The sequence below is a fragment of the Anopheles coustani genome, chromosome 3 (genome assembly GCF_943734705.1).
Source record: "Anopheles coustani chromosome 3, idAnoCousDA_361_x.2, whole genome shotgun sequence".
NCBI classification, from domain to species: domain Eukaryota; kingdom Metazoa; phylum Arthropoda; class Insecta; order Diptera; family Culicidae; genus Anopheles; species Anopheles coustani.
In genome coordinates, this window is record NC_071288.1 from 96,495,533 (window position 1) to 96,514,935 (window position 19,403).

The 19,403-nt window shown below is 45.5% G+C and overlaps 1 protein-coding gene across 3 annotated transcripts; it reads left to right on the forward strand.

Moving 5' to 3' along the window:
* The first annotated feature begins 16,154 nt into the window (after positions 1 to 16,154).
* On the forward strand, positions 16,155 to 19,345 carry LOC131271430 (uncharacterized). 3 transcript variants are annotated; one of them, XM_058272853.1, is made up of 3 exons: positions 16,155 to 17,553; positions 17,818 to 18,021; positions 18,563 to 19,345. In XM_058272853.1, exons 1-3 carry the CDS (start codon positions 16,683 to 16,685, stop codon positions 18,808 to 18,810), a joined length of 1,323 nt encoding a protein of 440 aa, XP_058128836.1. In that variant the 5' UTR covers positions 16,155 to 16,682; the 3' UTR covers positions 18,811 to 19,345. The 3 variants fall into 3 exon arrangements, with proteins under 3 accessions (XP_058128836.1, XP_058128838.1, XP_058128837.1); XM_058272855.1 differs by having other exon boundaries at positions 18,568 to 18,721; XM_058272854.1 differs by having other exon boundaries at positions 17,818 to 18,104; positions 18,568 to 18,686.
* Positions 19,346 to 19,403: the final 58 nt, after the last annotated feature.

A 19,403-nucleotide genomic window follows, 5' to 3' on the forward strand; every position in this document is an offset into this window, starting at 1 on the left:
GTTTTTTTTCCAATTTTATTTTAAATCTCATATCCGTGGAGAACCTGAAAGCGTTGGTTTCATCATTTCAAATGGTCATAGTTCATCGTCTTTTATGTACCATATCTTAATGGTCTGAGGTTCACCAATCCGGAACATTGTTGATAGCGTGGGAGAGTGCTACGATGGAGTAATCCATGTTTGAAATAAATATAAAATTTCTCCGTTATTCCGCTTGCGTGTTTTGAACATAACGATACCATTTATTAGTATCTGTATGAAATTATCCTGTTCTTCTTTCAGATACAAGGCATTCATTATTGTAACATTGTAACAAATCCATCCCTTTCACTCGGGTTGTTAAAAGAAAAACACTTCCAGTATGAATCATCCAACTGAAGCAACTGAAAGTGAAGTGCTCGGATCGCATGGACGCACAAGCAACAGCAGCACGCGTTCTTTTCAAGTTCACTTTACCCCATCGAGGTTGACATCGAGGTTGCCACCTCGGAACGAAACCACCAAAAGCAACATCGTTATCATGTAAAAGCAGCCACCACCCCACCCCCCATCGACCAGCGCATCCGCCAAAGTTCAACCGTGGCCACGCGCCGGCTGCCAAGAGCTATTTTGGAAATCATAATTTGCCATCCGAAATAAGCTGCGAAACTGGCGAACTCGTTCCGAAACGTTTTTCGGGCTCCGGTAAAAGCCGCAGCGCCCCACGATCCGCCGGTGAAATGGGGCCCGTCGGCTCCACCTGAAATCAATCCAAGTGCAGAACCGGATGCCACCAACTGCCACCAACGTGGCGGAAGTCGTGCGAAGGGAGGGGTTGGGGAAATTTGAATTCTGTATTCAAATGAAAGCAGACAGTTTTGGGGCGGAAATGAGATTTGTACGTTCTTGGGGGCGAGGGCGTGGAATGAAAAGAAACAGTGACACCGATCCTGGCGCGAACAAGAAAAAGCAAAGCAGAAGCGGATGGGACGAAAAAGAGATACGAAAAGCGCACACTGAACGATCTACTCGATGGTAAATATCAAGAAGCAGGCACAGGCGAATGTGTAGGAGCCACAAAAAAAAAAGAGAAAACAACATTTCGGAACATACCCTACCCTGGCTGGATCCTATTTTCCACAAACGAAAAAAAGCAACGTGTGCGAGCAGTTTGGATGACGAACGAATAAGACGAATGATAGCAATCGAGTTAAGTGGCACCATTTCAGGCGAGTTTTGAGCCTCACTCACAGCGAATGACGAAGCTCCACCGAACGGAGGTTTTTTGTTTGCTCCACCCTTCCCCGATTTCCACAGGTGTGGATGGAAATGTCCGATCGCATGAGTGAATGCGTGCGTCAAAAGGGAAAACTCGCACGGCCAACTGTATCATGATCAGTCGGTGAAGAAGGAATGAGAAGTTTTTCTCTGTGATTGTGTAATACTGTCGCAACAAAACGAAAAAAAGGAATAAAAAAATTAAATTCTTTATGCTCAAAAATATTGAAACTCTTTATAATAAAAAGTAAGGTAAATAAAGTAACAAGTAACATAAAGAACATCGAGTGTATTTGTGAATGAAGTTGTAAATAAAACAAAAGCTAAACAAAACAACAAACAGATTAGATTAGCAATAACTTTGAAAACTCTAACACAAAAGTACACCTGAAAACAGTTTACTTGTGGTGAGACCCTCAAAGGAAACGACCAAAACCTAACAGTGTTCCCTTCAAACCATTAGAATATGATTATAAACCCCGTTTATTGCGTTCGGCACAGCACCAAGAAACACCCGCTGGTTCGCTGGATTCCCTGTTCCTGCCCCGGCCTTATACTATGTGCGTGAGTGACGAGGAAAAATTAATCACATCATAAGCTTCCGCACTGGCAGCTCGTCCTGGTAGAAGTCACACCCTGCTTAATATCACGTCGTCGGTGATTAATGGCTTCACAGGTACTTGAGACAAATTGGCTTTTAACTTTGAACTGCCAGCTGGAAGAAGCGAAAGTCTAAAACAGGCAAACGACGCAAAGGCGGAACAAATGGGGTTTCTTTGCCTAAACAAACGAGTAGAATGTAAATTCGACGGAGCGACGGAGAAGACTCACCTTTCAAATGTGTTTTATGTTGGGTTTCCTTTTCCTCTTTTTTGCCTTCTCCTAAACTAGGGGTGCGTAGAAAGATTATAAAAATAACAAGAATTTAACACAATGTACTGACGGTGAAAGATATCCTGCTTAACGTTCGTAGGCATTGTATGCAGAGGAAGGAAAGGTTATGGTATTAATTAGCTGAAGTGTTTGAAGTTATCATTATCTAATCATCAAGTGCCCTATTTCCCCTTTTATGTCCGACCAAAGGGCATTAAATCCCGAGGTACAAAAAAAAAGTGCCCCACAAAAGATCGCGCCAAATTATTCATTGTAAAAATATGATAAACCTTGCCAAAGATTCAACCCTTCCTTTCATTTAAAACAAAAACAAAGAAAAAGAAGAAAGCTTGGCCGCATTCCGGTCCGTCGAGAATTGTTTCCGAAAAACATGCAAATTTTCGCGAATCAAAATGCAAGGCCTTTCATTCCTTGGCCGGAGTCTTTCCGCGGATGCGAAACTTTTGGCCAACCAACGAACGCTCTGATAAGCTCACCTTGCACGCCCGCAGGCTTTCTTATAAAAGTCCGGGCGGTAAAGAGGAAAAGCCAACGGATACGCCTTTCACCCAACGTTACCTTGTCTTGTCTTCGTTTTACCGCTCGGGCAAAAACAAAACAAACGCTGCCTGTCACTAACACTTCCCAGAAGTGAACGGACACGAAAAGTCAGCAGTTTTTCATGAGCAATGCTTCATTTATGCTACAACGATACTTCAAGGCTTTTGTTTCAAATTCAAGAGGGAATTTTTGCCCAAAGAGGGGCTGCTGAATCGTTTAGTTCTTTCAATCAGTTAGTGGCTCTTAAAAGTGGCTCAGGCGAGCAGCGACACGAAGAAGCACGTTACAAGGCCGTATCACTAAGAAAAGTTATGAGACTACTAAAAGTAAGACTTACCAAAAGCTTAACATGCTTAAGCGAAGAATACTCAACGTTATTGTTCATCTGGATACTAACCTAAACATTCTAAACTGTTGGTTCTCACAATGTGAACAACAACCGTGTTTCACAAAACAAAACCATTAAAATCTTTTGCCATCCTTCACCACATTCACAATCCAGCATCGTTCATCTAGCAATGAAGCAGTGGGAATTGGAAAACCTCGCTCGCAGAAGACATAAAGTTTTCCCGCTTGTCGACTCGATAGTAAATTTTAGTTACACATAAAAATGCCATAAAAATGATTCATTGTTTAATTAAAATCAGCTTTTCCACATCCAGGACGCTACCGATACCGTTGGACCACATTTTTGTTCCACTTGGCTCCGAGCAAAACGGAAAATCAGAATGAAGATACGTCTTGCATCCGCAACATTGCAGCAAAACCACGTGTGTATGTGTTGAGTGCCTGGAGAATTGCATCGGATACTCTATATTTGTTTACATTTATTCCAACACCTTGAACATGGTTAGGTTCTTGGTTTAGTTTAAAGCAAATTTTTCTTTCATTGTCTAAGTATAAAGTGAAGTTTTTTTTTAAATTCTTTTCGACCAAGAAAATAAAACTCAACCGTATGTGTAATGGCAGTAGAAAAATTCACACCACAGTGTTAAATGATCGGGGGACTAACGAGAGTCTAGGAAAAGTTTTCGGCAAACAATTCCAACACTTTCCGTCTGGAAAAACTCGTTCGTTCTTGACACGCTGGCTTGTTTTTCTTTTTTCTCAACTTCAACCTGATATGTCTGGAAAGTATCCAACACCGTCGCGCTGCCGTCGGTGCCCGCTTCCGTGGAAAACTCTTTTTCAAACCATTGGTCTCTTGGTGAAATGGGTGAATAAAACCTTGCCGGAAAATTCTTTCCCCCCTCGACGACTCCAGCTCACCCGCACTGCGTACGTCCAACGAATTACACAATGGCGATTTGGAGCTACATATCCTCGTCGCTCACATCGCTAGCGAATGGTCAGTAATTTACTATCTCGCCCCCGCCGAACCAACACTCGGTTATAAATCCGCGATAAAGCCCGGTTGTCCATCATTTCTGTTTTTTCAAGCAATGACTTTTAGTGGCCCGAAGTACTGCGAACGGCGAGACGACGCCAAACTATTTCCGAAATGATAGCGAGACTGAAAGAGCTAATGCCTATACTCACTCTCGTCCAGGCTTTGGTTCCGTGCGTGGTTTACCACTCCGAGGAAACCTTGAAGGACTTACACAAGTATTTTTATTACACATTTCATTCCTACCTAGAAACCGTCTAGCCCCCGCATTCGAGGAACTCGACACGTACCGGGGCAAATCCAGTAAATCAAACTGACCTCAGCGAAAACCGGAAGTTCTCCCTTGATTTATAGCCTGCCAATGTCGCATTTTGATGAGCAGCCTGTGTCTGTCTCGGTTACTTCGCTCACGAACAACGGGTTCCAACGTGTGGATGGCCTCGGGTTCTCGGTAGGTGTGACAAGCCAGAATTTGTGGAAGTCCTCGTAACCATAGGCGGATGTTGTTAAGATTGCACTGCAGAGGCCATGTCCGGCCATACGGTAGGTTCGCCTTAAATCGGACAGTCTGACGTTCTAAACCCATCGGGCAGTGGAAGAACCGAAACGTCGTCATCACGTGTTCCTTTTCCGATGGACAAATAAACAGTCCTTTCCAATGTCTGAACTTGATTCTTTTCCTGATCGATCTTTAGAAGAACAGTTTTACAGACATGCTTTTTTTCGTCCTATTCTATCGGAGAGCTTGTATCCTAATGGTCGTAGTGGTTTATCGATCTGTGTTCTATTTTTTACTACTTTTAAGCAGAACAACAACACACTTCCGGGACTTTGCAGCTCTTTGGGAAACCCCCGAGCACTGCATCGTTGGAAACGGAGTACAGTAACAAATAACAGCAGTATGCAAATATGCAACATTACGAACACGACGCGGTTCCCCTCGGTTGAACTCCGTCTCGGCAGTAGTGATGGGTTCTCGGAACAGCACCCACCGCCCGAAACCGCTTCCGAGCATCTTTAAACCGGAGCCGTCCGGAGCCATCCGGAGTCATCCGGAGTTATCTGGAGCCGTCCGGAATCATCGGGAGCCGTCCGGAATCATCCGGAGTTATCCGGAGCCGTTAGTAGCCGTCCGGAGCCGTCCGGAGCCGTCCGGAGTTATCCGGAGCCGTCCGGAGCCGTCCGGAGCCGTCCGGAATCATCCGGAGTTATCCGGAGCCGTTAGTAGCCGTTCGGAGCAGTCCGGAGCCGTCCGAAACCGCTAGTCGGCAGCCGGAGTCAGCTCCGCACGGCTCCAGACGGCTCCGGACGGCTCCGGATAACTCCGGCTCCGGTATGTTCCGGACGGTTCCGGACGGCTCCGGACGGTTCCGAGCTCGGAGTATTGCACCTACCTTACGGAGTCGCTTCCGATATTGGTGGAGTCATTCGGAAGCGGTTCCGGTTTTTTGTCGAATTTACCCATCACTACTCGGCAGGAGAAACCACCATCCATTTGATACGCTTTCTACTATTCAAATTGTTATCCAAACCCTCGGAATGCACGAAGATAGTTGGCCAAAATTGGCGAACAAAATAAGCATCCATCGCCGATGTCCGGTGGATTTGGTCTTCCGTTCTTTCCGTCCGACGACGACGTGACCGTGCTCTAGTTTCGACGACTTTCGCGCACGCCATGTTCCTCCCCGACTCGCGTCAATTTTGCACGCGGCGTGAGCGGAAGGAGACAGCATTTGCAACTTATCAACCTTGGCCAAGGCATGGCCCGGATCGTTACCTCGTTCGGGGAAAATTCAATTACTTCTGCACTTCCCCCGGAGCAGGGCGTTCTACGGACGCTGGACAGGGAAAGGTTGCAATGTTCACACCATACTTTCCCGGGGTGTCCGTCGGACTTTCGGCTGATGACGGCTGCCACGGCTCGTCTCTGGGCTACCTCCCCCTCCCCCCGTCCGTCACCTTTTCGCGGCCAGAAACTCGAGAAGCTACTCACAACAAGCGCCTTTATTCGTGCGGTGCCTTCCATAAAATCCACCCGGCGAAACGCAAGAGCGCCATCGTTGGCGATGTTTTTTCGGTTTAAATTACAAATTAATACCGTCACTGGTGACGGTCGGGAAAGCGCTTTTCCGTGCGAAACTGACGCGCGCACTCGGTGTTTCGTTTGCATCAAACCGCAGCCGGAAAACCAGGCCGGGGCACACTCCGCGGGAGCAACATTTCCGCCCATTTCCGGAAGCACTCGGTTCGCGCTGCTACGAACGGGAAAACCGGCACCTTCCTCGACCACACACACACGAGCACAGAGTCAGTTGCATAAGTTTCGTAATTTAATCATCTTTACACCGACGCCTTCTCCAACGCAACGTGCTTCCTTTCGCAAGCGTTGTTCAAACGAGCGCAAATGTGTTGAGTAAAAATTGTGCAAAGTGACGTCAAGAACTTTACGTCACATTTACCATTTTTTTTTTTGTTCTCCATCGTTTTCTTTATTTGTGTTCCATTTTTTCCCATTCTCCAGCCCACCAAACAAAAACAGTTTTCCCTCCTGGTCAGCACACGAACGAACGAACGAACGAACGAACGAACAACGGTTTGACGGTTTTTGTATGCAATCAGGCGCACTGATGCGTTTCGTATGTCTCATCTCGGTCGCAGTTGGCGTGCGGGCCTTTTCTGGGCTGCGCAAAACGAAAACATACTCCTTCCGTCAGAGCGTCAAGCCGTTTTTCAGTAGGCAACGATCGCGTCGCCTCAAACAACGCAAGCGGAGGAAGCGGGCGCGAAACTTTTCACCGCGCTAACTTTGCCAGTTTATTTACCAGTTATTCTTCCCTCTCCCCCCTCCACCCACGATGCTTCGGAGGAGGAAAATTCAATCTTGCATGCACGAACACCCCTTGGGAGAGCGAGAACGCGCACGAACGCAAGGCGGTGTAAGAATTGCGTAAACAATTTCCTCGCGACACCGGGAAAACCCTCGGCAGCGAAGCTAAGCAAAACATATTGGATTTACACTTGCACACTCCGGTGTTGCTTGAGATAATATTTTCCAGCTTATCGTCCCGAGCCACACAACGTGCACTGTGCGTTGCAGCGGGCACTAATGTGAGGAAGAGATTAATTTTCATTTAAACTTGCGACATGAGGGTTTTGCCAGGAAACCGGGTTTGGCTCGACGTAAAACTATCGTTATGTGTAAAGAAAATCCCAACGAAATGGATCTAATTTCCCATGGTTTCCTCGACAAAAGTTGCCCCATGCAACTCCCTTAACTAATTATTCGATGTCCAACGTTCTTTCGATGTAAATTTCGCTTTCTGTTGTGAATGGAAGCGATGATTGAAATTGCGCTTCTAGTTGTCCATAACAATAGACCGGTGTAAGGTCGCCTTTCAATTCTCAATCCTAGCTTTACACACACTCACACCTCACGATTATCTGTATCACTACCTACTTCCTTAGCCGGTGGCAACGTTAAAGGCAAACGGATGAAGCGTCAACTTACTTCGGCATCAACCACCAGGCGCCTCCATTTCCCTTTCCCCCTACGCCACGCGGTGGACAGGTGTGGAAATTTGCTCCACCACCACCGTACAGGCAGATAACGAGATTCCGCAACCGTATCAAACATTCACGTGCCCATCCATCTTTCCCACTGTGCTCGAAAAGCGATTTCCCCCGTCGGAAAGGGCTCGCTCCGCATTTGGGGATTTGCGGAGCCGAAACGTGCCTCGGTCCGTATCCGGGGTGCTTTCGATGCAGATGAGTCGTCTGGTTGGAAATGGAGTGTCAAACGATTCCGAGGGCCTCCCGGATTTCCCACTTGACATCCCGAAGGCGTGTGGCGTGAAGGGAGACAGGCAGGAAGTGGCAGTTTGAATAAGGGTTAGTTCCATAACAGGCGAGAAGCGGTAAGGGTGTGGGGGACGCAGGGGGTATCTAAATTGGTAAACCATACAATTCGTCACTGCTCTTGTGCCAATACGCCATTAAAGAAGACCCCAAGCTGCTAGTTTTTCCCTCATTTCCCAGTCCTATTCAGAGCGTTCACAACGTTCACCTTCGTCCGTTCGGTTGTGGCACATTCCTTTTGGCAGCAATTATTCACCCTTTGCTGCAAGTCCCTCTCACCCCCTCGTACGGTTGACATCCGGTCGAGAGGAATCAAAACCATCCACAATATCTGACATTCGCACTCCTCCCCCTCGTCGTCCTCCAGGACTTCCTATTCCCTGGATGTCACTGTGCCTATGATGATGCATTTCCGCAACAGGAAGAAGGCAATCTTCCAGACGGACGGAGCTTCGCGCAACGACTCGGGGATGCAACCCGGGAAGGGAAAGCGGCCATATCTCGTGTGGGTTGTGCGATGGCACAACACCACCTCCAAAACATCAATCCTTTCTCCCCACGTCACGGATCGTTGTCACAGAAGCGTCAACGGAAGCGACCCGACTCTCGTCGGCTGGCTGTCGATGGCAGAACCATTCCGGAACAGGCCCGGGCTAAGAGCCGTCGGGCCAATAAAATGATGGCCCCTACACACCCCGGATTAGAGGACGACTCACGACGGCTTCGATTGACGTTCACGCTTGTCGCAATAGTACGAGACTGAACAAACTATCCCGACACGGGGGTGAAAGGGTTTGTGCCATTTGCAGCCAATGTCATCGAGATGTTTCGGATGCTTCAACACTGACTGGTACGATACTTCCCCCCCCATCGCCGCCACATCCTGCTAACCCCCATCCTTTGACCAGTTCTGTTTTTAAATGTTCGTGCATTTATTCATCGAACAGTCTTCACCGTACGTGTTCGACTTCGCTTGGGTTTGGGGTTTGGGGTGGAAAACTCCAGTACGGAAAAGTGCCAGCACCCAAAAACCTGGCTTTCCCGTAAGACGCAGCTTAGCCGGGATGAGCTGGCAGCATTATCAACATATTTCGGGGAGATTGATCACCATCGGTTTTGATTTGCTTTTACTATTTGCCTCGCCACTCACACACTTCTTGTCGCACACTGGTTCTTCGTTGGGGTTTTCAATTATTCGATGGAGGAATGAGGCGATGAGAGGTCATTGATTCTCTCTAGCTGGTGAAATTTTATTGCACAAGAATTGAGATAAAATATTTATCCCTGCTGCAATTATTTTAAGTTTGAAGTTGTTTCACATTATCAAGCTTTCCAATACAAGAAAGAACTTTAAAGTTGTTCCCAGTCAATGTTAATAATTAAACAAGTAAAAGTCTACCACCAAAACCTTTTATAAAAACTATTTCCCAAGCGTGCTGATAGTGGAATCAACTATAAGACACACGTAGAGCTTTCTCAAAGACAAAACCTTCATACCACAAATCGTCAAAACTTTTTCCGACACTTCGTTAAGATTTTCAGTTTGTTCTACTTTCTTTGTTTTTCTTTCCTGTGGTTTCATTTTTCTTTGTTATGGAGATATTTTCATACGCTTATGGGTAAGTAAAACATCTTCTTCATCAACAAAAAATCCATATAAGCTTCTACTCTAATTGGAGAAACTTGGAATAATTGCCAAACTTGAACGTTCTTGAAATTCATACTTTCATTTGCAAAACGAGCTGCTGCTTCGTTCGTTCGCATGTTGGCGGATCTACGCGCGGATCTATATGTTTATTCGAAACCATGTCGCAAAACGACCTCTAGCCTGACCGTAACCATGAATATCGTTCGTGGCGCCAGAGCTGACAAAAAAACGCGCCGAACCGCTTGTGCCTGCATAAAGAAAGCATTTGCCCACAACCCCTCCGCGGGCGGGAAAGGGGCCACGGAACCCTCTCGTCCAGCGAGCATAGCAGATAGCATAGTAATCTACATTACGCCGCATCAGCTGGAGCCACCCAGTCTCGGTACGGGTTTTTGGAAAAACACCAACTAGGCCACCACCAGAGAAAGTTTCATCGAGCAAAGCGACGCCATCTTCGAAGGCACGGAATCAAACAAAAACCCACCCAGGCCGCCACGTTCCGAAATCGAGCCCCAAATGGGTTCCGGTGCGTTTGATTATCCCGATCCGTTTCGGGGCCGATAGTTTGGACGGCTTTTTACCAGCGTGGGCGTTTTCTTTTCCCACCTCTATTTATGATTGTTCAAGCGCGGTGCACTTCTGGCGCACCTCCGACGGGGGAAAACCAAAAAAGATTAACGGAAACCGGTGGAGTCGCCATCGGTGGAGGACCGAAAAGAACCGCGCAAAAACATGCCGTCGAATGGGACGATCGCGGTAACATTAGGCAGGCAAAAACAACCGGCCCATCTCACGGCCCATCCGGTCCCGAGGTCGATCCGATGGTTTGCTGAAACAAAGGCTGAATCGTTTTTAGAGAAAGGGTCACTCGAGCGACATGCAATTATTCCGGAAATACACCCAAACAAAAAAAATTACGATGCCATTCAATAGCCTCGAAATGGGGGTTTTCCTCTTTGCGTGTGTTTTACTCGTGCTCAGATGATGCCAAAAAAAATCACAAAAAAAGGATACTTGAACCGAGTTTTCCACCGGCCGCTATCGGAGGGACGACCGACGAGCGAAAGAGCGTTCACGATTACACTAGAATTAATGATACAATTATACAGTTTTTACAGCCCAATTTTTCTATGCGAGCCTCAACTTTTTGGCAATCCTTTTGATGTGCGGCCCTTTCGATGGATGGATAGCAATACCACACGTTTTTTCCATGATCGTCTTTTATGTCCCTGTCGTATGAGACACAAAGTCTGATCCACTTTTTTCCATTTTTTGGATCGATTCGAGCCAGTCCAGATGGCGACCATCCACGTTTCATTTTTGGTGAAAACAGTTCTCGGTATTTCCAGTCCGTCAGACGGGTGAAAAGATTACTTCTTTAAGCATCTAAAATTGTAATGACTCATTAAGCACACATAAAAGTACAACCATTTAAGTTAAGGTTGACAGTAAACCATTGGAAACAACTGAATAGAACTTGAAGTAAAGCTAACAACTCTTAACAGTAGAGAACGAAAACAAACCTAACATTGAGAACAAATACTTTCAATTCTTTAAGCCTTTCGCTACAAGTCAAATTTGCTACCGTACATCAAAATTTCACCATCAAACGGCGTTGATTTATTCCATCTCGGCGTCATCCATCTCGGGAAGCTCAGCTCGCATCGTGGGCGAAATGGAAACAAAATATTCCATACATGTGAAACAAATTATACATACCATATTTCTGCCAATCCGGTGCCATTTTTTTGCACACACCGAACTCACACCTTGATGGCGTGATGGTGGAAAAATATCATAAATTCACCGATCGGTACAGATTTTGAATATATTATATTCACCTTTTATTTGAGCGAAAGGCAAAAATTCTCTGACGGTTTGTTATTTGTAAACGTGATGGTGCCGCGCTTATCCTAGGGAAGCTTTCCCTGCGATACGCAATTCCTACACAATTGCGCAGATTTATATTGGAAATTTTTTCCACATTTCCTCGCAAGAACAACAATCCAGCGATGAAAGTTGGCTCACGCTCAACTGGGGCATCGTGTGTGTATCCTTTATTTTTACCGAACTGGATTTCGGTCAACCCTATCAGTGCCGGCGCCGTGTGTTGAGAAATGGAGATAAAATAAATAACGCTTTTCCGGGGAGGTTGCGAGCGTCGAATTCGGGAAAATCCTCCGTTCGAAAAACAGCAACAATCGCTATCTAAAACTAACACTTCATAAAGCGAACGATGGACTTCAGAAGGGTGGCGTTAGATTGTTTCCCTCTCTTTCCACTGTTTATGGACCGGATAGCGGAATGTGGGAAAAACAAGGAAAAGCACACTGAATGCGTCAACGGGACAGTACTACAGTATAATTGAGTTGCAACAGTCGGAAAGCCACCGTCGCGATAGTTGACTTTTGACGAGAGAATAGATTTAAACGCACTCAACTACCTTTTTTCCGGGCGCTGGAAAATTTATTGACTGTTTGCATCAGTTACACTCGACCCCCCTCCCACTCTGTGTGTGTGTAGCACTTGCAAAGCAAATAACCCTGTTTGGATGCCATTAGCTACAGTGTAGACTAATAAAACACCCACACAATGTGCTTTATTAGCAAGAAACAATAAAAACAAACCCGACGTTCCCTCCGTGCGTTCCCCATGGACCAGCTCCCCATGTAGTTTGTACCGAGATGGTAAATGGTCCTCGCAGGCACTTGTTTGACAATAAATTAGCCCCCGGATCAATAAAGCAACGCGCACCACCGCGACTCATACCGCAAAACCCGGTGAAACTCACCGTGAAAAATCGCCCGATAAATTAGTGATCGATGACGGGGGGGACCACCGTGGGTGGTGCCGAAGAAGAAAAAAAAAAACCCAACCAGCAACTACACTTTTCAAACCTGAGGTTAGGGTGGTTTCGCAAACCGACTGCCAACAAATGCCAGTTGGCGTGTCGGAAAAGCTCGAGCGCGAGCCAGCTGGAGAGAGAGAGAGAAAAAAAACGGTGGCCCAGCATCCGTTTAATATATCGCCGACAGCCATCATTAATTTGACCAGTGACAAACTATGGTGTGCGATATGAAAAATGAGCTGAAACTGGGTCGGCCATCTGATGGAATGTGGTTCGAAGTGGAACCGTCTCGTACCATTATTCAAACGTTCTCCGGCATTTGTTTGAATCACCTAATGCGATAATGAGGACTCCAAAAAAACGCGCCGGTATGTTCTATGCTTGAAAATTAAAATGCAATTATGCTGATGATGTTTGCTTTTCAAACTGCAAAACGGGAAACCCGTTCACATTGACATTAAAAATAGAAAGGTGCCTCAAGGGGAAAATAATCTGTTATAGACGAAACTGAACGAATCACCTGCCATTGCCATGGAAGGACCACAAACAGGACCTCAACTCTCCTCTTACTAGTCGTAACCAATCGTAATGTAATCTTTTTGACGAGCAATTACGAGGCCAACATTCCGCAATACAACACGAATGAGGGAAAAACAAGTATTTATGACTCCGGTGACCATAATGTTTCTGATTTGCCAGGCGAAGGGAAAAGTTTGCAGACGGAACTGAATGTGACAAATTAATCTGCCTAGACCTAAACATTGGCATCTCTTCCCGAATTCATCGGTTTCTATTAAATTAGAGTAAATTTTACAACTCTTCGCACAATGCTTTGCGAGTTTGGTAATATTCATCGTTTAACCTCGTTGCCAGCAAATTGCGACTGTTTAATGCCGGGATCAAGCAAAATAAGCGCATTACTTCATAAGCATAATCGCACCGAAGGCAATCAGCATTATATCCAATTATACCACGACTTCGGGCCGCCACCTAAAGTAGATTACTAATCCGGTTGTTATCTACCAGTTGGCAGGTGTTTGTCGCTTCTTGAATCCTTCCACCGTTGCTGGTAATCCAACAGTTGATGCAGATCTTTGGATTCAAACTTCAAACGTTCAAACGAAAGAGTGCGAAAATCAAATGTTTGTGATTGTACAACAAATTAGAATTGCTATTTCGCATACTCAACATTGAATACAACATTGAACAACTTTTTACGCGTTAAAAGCGATAGTAAATTAAATCAATCAATTCAATTCTCCTGTACATGCTTCGATCCAAAAAAAACTGGTTTAATAGTATTTAATTAGTATCGTACATTACATTGCAACCTCTTCCCCTAAAGGTCACATTTAATATGCATTCCCGGGTCAGCGAAGACTCGAATACACAAAGAAGGAATGTCGAAAGAGCATACCAACGACTTTGATCTACCATTCTGCCAAATCGGAGATAATTTCTTTCTCTTGTCTTGGGAAATTAATCTTACTAACGAGACAAATGATCCATCAATCGATCTGCCCCGGCCCCAAAACTCCGGCCAGCGAGCGGCGGAACGATAACCGGAGGCAAAGAGAAAACGGAGTAACGAAAGTAAAAGTGCTTCCGGATCAACCCGGTGCCGGAAAACGGAAACGTGCAAGGAATATTCCATCCACCTCCTCCAATTGATATTGATCGGGCAGCCTGGCCTGAAAACGGCGCGAGAAAGAAAACCAGAAGGAAGGAAAAGGTGAACGACTTTTCCGGTAAGCCGGTTCGATGGCTGCCAAAAAGTTAGATTGTATCGCATTGCTAATTTCCATATTTTAAAGTTCGCCACTGATAGCACCGGCTTCTCTGGTATTTCGTTTTTTGTCGTCCTTTTTTTCTCTGTGTTGACAACATTTTGCAATTAAAATCAATTTCCGAACCTGGTTCCTTCGAAACCAAATTTCCCAAGGCTTCACAAGATTAATGAACAAAGCCTTTATTGTGGGCATTTGTGGGCTAATGAGCTCCTCATAGTAGAATGATAAATGTGTTTAATTTATGACTTTATACATTAAAAATGCACAAACAAATTGCATCAAAAATAATAGGTCATATTTTACGTAGGCTGATTTAGTAGCGATGAAATCAAATGTATCCTAAATTCAATTTAAAAGTGCTGTCGTGTTAAAATTAAATTTGAACCCCCTTCATTCTAGCCTAATTTTGCTGGCAAGCCTACGATAGGACGACAATAAATCACTGAACCCACACGAAATACGCACAAAATACTAATTGAATTCAATTCTGACGTTCGATTGATGCTACCGATAATTTAATCTATTTCCTGTGACCCACATGTTTTCCCGCACAAAAACGAACACAGAAGAAGAGTGATAAAAATTAAACGAGTGTGGTATAACAAGTTTTCCGACCGGCGTTTGGCGAATTTTCCATATAAATCACGTGAAGGTTTTTTCCACAACTTTATTGGGGTTTTTTACTATTCCTTGTCCACTATTCACTCGATTAAGGCATTTTCTGTTTGCTCCACTTATAGCGACTCAATTAGCGGCGTTTTAAGAAGCAGATTGATTTACATAATTGATTACCTTATCGACCGTATCGCAGTGCTGCCTCTTGATCTGTATCTGAACTCCTCCAATTATCCTGTACAAACCCCACAGCCTCACCACACGGGAAGCTGGGAATCGTCACTTTCGACGTTTAATTAACACAATTACGGGAAAACTTCCAGCGGGTCATCAATATTAAACGGCGCTAATAATAAAACCACGCACTCTATCAGCCTACACGCAATTGCAATCACCACCAGGGAAGTCCTTTTTTGGACCGTAAATAAATACCAGCCTCTCGAAACGGATGCGCGACGCCAACTAACCTCGTTGAACGCTAGAAATCGTATCATTGCCAGCAGATTGGGGTAGAATCTAGGACTTCGGTTGGGCGAATCAGCTGATTCGTTGTCAGACAGGCCGGGAAAACTCCGATGTGGACTTCCGAGCGCAAGGATACGTATATTCGGAAGAAATGAACTGCCCATTGTTGGATAGTTTTTACGCAATTCGCTTCTACTCGGGTTACTTCAAGCGCGAAACACAAATGAATACGGGCAATGAACATCGGTGCGCGTGTTTATGTTTTCATGTGGTTTAAATATTTTCCTTCTTTCGCTTTCGACAATCTGAGCATGTGCAGCACGTGTTCGTTCGTTGTTGTTTGCCTGTTCAGTTTTTGATTACTTTAGTTGTGTAAATGAAACATGCGGTAAACGTGGTTATAGGTTTCTTGCCAAAATAAAATTGAAATGAGCTTTAGTTTGCCAATCATGCCTTCGAAACAGTTTGCCAAGGTATTTTTGGCAAACTTAACGCAAGTCAACCATCATTTTGAACGTCGGATCAAGTGCAGCGTAGTGGTGGGTAAACCAAACCCCCAAATCCGATTCCCAATCCAAGAAACAGTCGGAACAGTCCAACTGGCGTTGAGTTAACTGAAATCAATTACTTTGTCTCTAGATCAAATCGTTATGTGACTAATTCGACTCAAATCATTATGAGTCAATTCATATAGTTCAGGATCAAGTCAGAATCGAATCAAATCAATTCCCAAACAAATCACATTTGATTCGAATCCTAATCGAATCAAATCTTTAGAATCCGTCTAGGGATCGAATCTTCGAATCTTTCGAATCCCGATTCTGCCAACACTATTTTGAACGTCAAACGGTGTAAACAACCGTAAAAGTGCCTGCTCAAACTTCCGAGGAGTTCAGTTTCTTTAAGAAATAATCCCTGTGTTTCAGTCTTCAACAATCGAGACGCATGGCATGAAGTTGCCGGTCACCGCTTTCCAAAGTGTCTTAGTCCTATAACAGTGTTGTGAAGTCCCAGAGGAAGCTGGTTTAATCTGTCCTGCCGTAGCATTGGTACACTAACATAGAAGAAGAAGAAGAAGAAGAAAAAAAAGAAACGTTCGCGTGCAAAGTGGTTATCCCAGACTATTTATAAGCGTCTTATGTTGCGCGGCCATTCACACCACTCGCGGAAGGAGCAGCGAAAGAGCAAGAGTGAAAAAACAGTGTGCATGCGTTTGTGTGTTTGTGTGACAGAGTGAAATGGATACCAGGTGAATTTGGGATAAAATCCGACGCGGTTCATCGAACGTACAAACGCGAACGACCGAACGTATCTGGCTAAGTGCGATTGCAAAACGCGTTCCGACGAACTCGAGCTCGCCAAAATATTCGCACGCAAGAAATCATGGTTTTCTCGAGCTACCATAGCACCTCCTACCTTCCGCTGGACAACGATCAGAGCGTGACGTTCTACAAGAACGAGAATCGCCTTTTCCCCACAGCCATCGTGCCGCCGACGGTGCTTTCCCTAACGCCTTCCACCCGCGCATCCGACCCCTCCGCCGTGGCCAGAAACATGAGCAACATGAGCACGACCGAGCTGCTCACCGCGGCATACGCACAACAGCAACAGCAGCAGCACCACCATCACCACCCCCACCATCGTGCACTGATCGGCGGTGGTTCCGGTAGTGCTGGCGAAAGCCTCATCACCGGTGATTGCCCTTTCGGAAGAGTTCAATCACCAGCAGCAGCCGGAGCAGCAGCGCCACAACAGCACGCGCCGGTGGTGCAACGCCAGTTTCATCATCGCATCGGAGAAGCCGTTGCCATGTGCGACGACTTTCAGCCGGTTGCTTATCTCAACGGCTCATCAAACGGTTACTATGGGTACGTGCCGTCGCTTGCTGCCGCCACCTCCCGCAACACCCTTAACAACAATAACAACAACGAGGAGGAGGACGCGGAAGTTACTACTAGCAACAACCGGCAGCCGCAGGAACTGGCAGGAGCATATCAACACAACGCGGACAACGAGCAAAACAACAATAACGGTGGACTTTTTGGTGGAGCGAACTTTCTTTCTGCGCACCGGAAGCGTAAGGAAATTGGTGGTTTTACCATGCCGGCTAGCGAACACCAGCATGGAGACGAAGAGATGGACACTAACCACCCGGCGATCGATGGTGCCAGCCAAACCAAGCGACGGAAGACGGAACCGGAAGTTTTTGCAGGACGAACGAACGACCTATTTCTAGCACAGCACACCTTCGGAGGTAGGTAAACGAGTCAGGAAATTCATGGTTTTCAGTTGAAAACCCCCAAAATCCAACAGTCCAACCTTCCTGTGACCTTTCCCTTTCGCAACAGGCACTCAATCAAACTAAATCGCTCTCCTTTCCCATCGCACCGTACATTCCAATAGGCTATTTCTGGTTCCACTTCCTCTAAAAAGCGGATCGAGCGCGTGGGCGCGGCGTTGCAAGCGTGAGAAAATAAAAATACATTTAATCATTTTCTGCTTTACTTCATTATGATAGATCCGTCGTATCGCCGCCACGCGGACGAGCAACAGCAGACCATCGAAATGGAATGTCAGGATCAGCCGGAACCTCACCACCATTCGTCGGCCACCACCCAACCGCATCCCGGAGTGCATTACACTAATGGATTTGCCGCACACGCCACTCCTGGCGTGGCCGATGGACAGCAGCAACAGCAACCCCTTTCAGCTGGCAACAAGAGTAAATATTTCGACTCAAATCGCTGCATGATGTCGCACATGATCTAGAGACAGACAGACGGAAGATGTAGACTGAACGAACATGTGAGCAAACACACAGTGTGTTTAGGGTCAAGCGAGGGATGATCTCATACACCCACCCGCCCCCTTGTCAAGTGGGGGTGTATATGAGGACTTCAAAGAGAGGGAGGGAGGTAGGTTGGAGTTGTTACTGTCACATTAACAAACTGGACGTTTTTTTTGCCACGTACCATGTCTTTTTAAGAAGAAGATTTCGCAAAGGTTGACGCAACGCTACTGTAAGACAGTACTAAATGATTCACAACTGAGAAAAAAAGCAGCTATTGCAATCTAAATCGTGCTTTAAAGTGTGTTTTAACGGTGCTGAGTTTAGAGAGTAGAGGGTGTCATTTGCATGAACCTGCCTTACCTACCTTTTTTTTTGTTTCTTTTTCGTTTTTGGTTCAATTTAAACCATTTCCCCCCGGTCGTCTACCATACTGTCTCCATCCAACAACACTCAATCACACCACCGGCACAAGTTCAGAGGACGAAGCATGAAACGGAAGCAGCAGACGATGTTAGAAACAATCGCTCCGAAGAAACACCTTTAGCAAAACGAAGTACCGGCTTCGAAGGACTCTTTGTTCGAGTTCCCGTGCATCTTCCATCTGTAGCCGGTTACACCAAGGAGGGTGTAGCGGACGATGGTGAGCATGTTGAAAGGCGGCAGCATCAGGATTTGGAACTGTTCCACAACCTGCACGGCACCGGGGGGGAGTTTCGGTAAAAAATTACCACCCGCTTCCGGAATCTTAAGATTTGATAGAGACGCGGCAAACGGAGCAAGTACTTTCGCCTATCGGTTGGGCAGGTTTTTTTTTTACACAAGATAAGATATTTCCAGCGTTTTTTAAACACATTTCCAAGCTTTCAAAAACAGCTGCTAAGTATCACAGGCATATCTCAAGTGAGTTAGCAGCAATCGGGAAACAAATCTACAACGGTATAGGAATAGTAGATACCAGAGTAATACCTTCTTCAAACTGATGTACCTTAAACATAAATCTTGCGCGAGTAAGCTTTTCCGCTCTCAAGCTTAGGGAAGAGTTAGTATATAGTGTAACGAATTTTGTATCCCACTGTTTCGATAAAGGCTAAGAGGGACTTAATAAGAACGTACTTAACTAATCGCTCGAAAGCGACGATCAGAATGAAAAAAATCCTATAAAAAGAGACAGGTGCTAAAAGGGAGTTTGTAATAGAACCGTTTAAGAATGTTTAGCGCTCGTTAACAATAAATCACTTTTCTATCAGAACAATCTTATACCTTTCATTGTAAATTTTTCATTTACATTCCATTTCCTCCATCAACGATCGGAT

Excerpts from the sequence above, each read along its gene's own strand:
- LOC131271430 (XM_058272853.1), top strand. The coding sequence starts at position 16,683 with ATGGTTTTCTCGAGCTACCATAGCACCTCCTACCTTCCGCTGGACAAC. Across the intron at positions 17,554-17,817 it reads AGCACAGCACACCTTCGGAG|ATCCGTCGTATCGCCGCCAC; the intron begins GTAGGTAAACGA and ends TCATTATGATAG. Across the intron at positions 18,022-18,562 it reads CCTTTCAGCTGGCAACAAGA|TTCAGAGGACGAAGCATGAA; the intron begins GTAAATATTTCG and ends CACCGGCACAAG.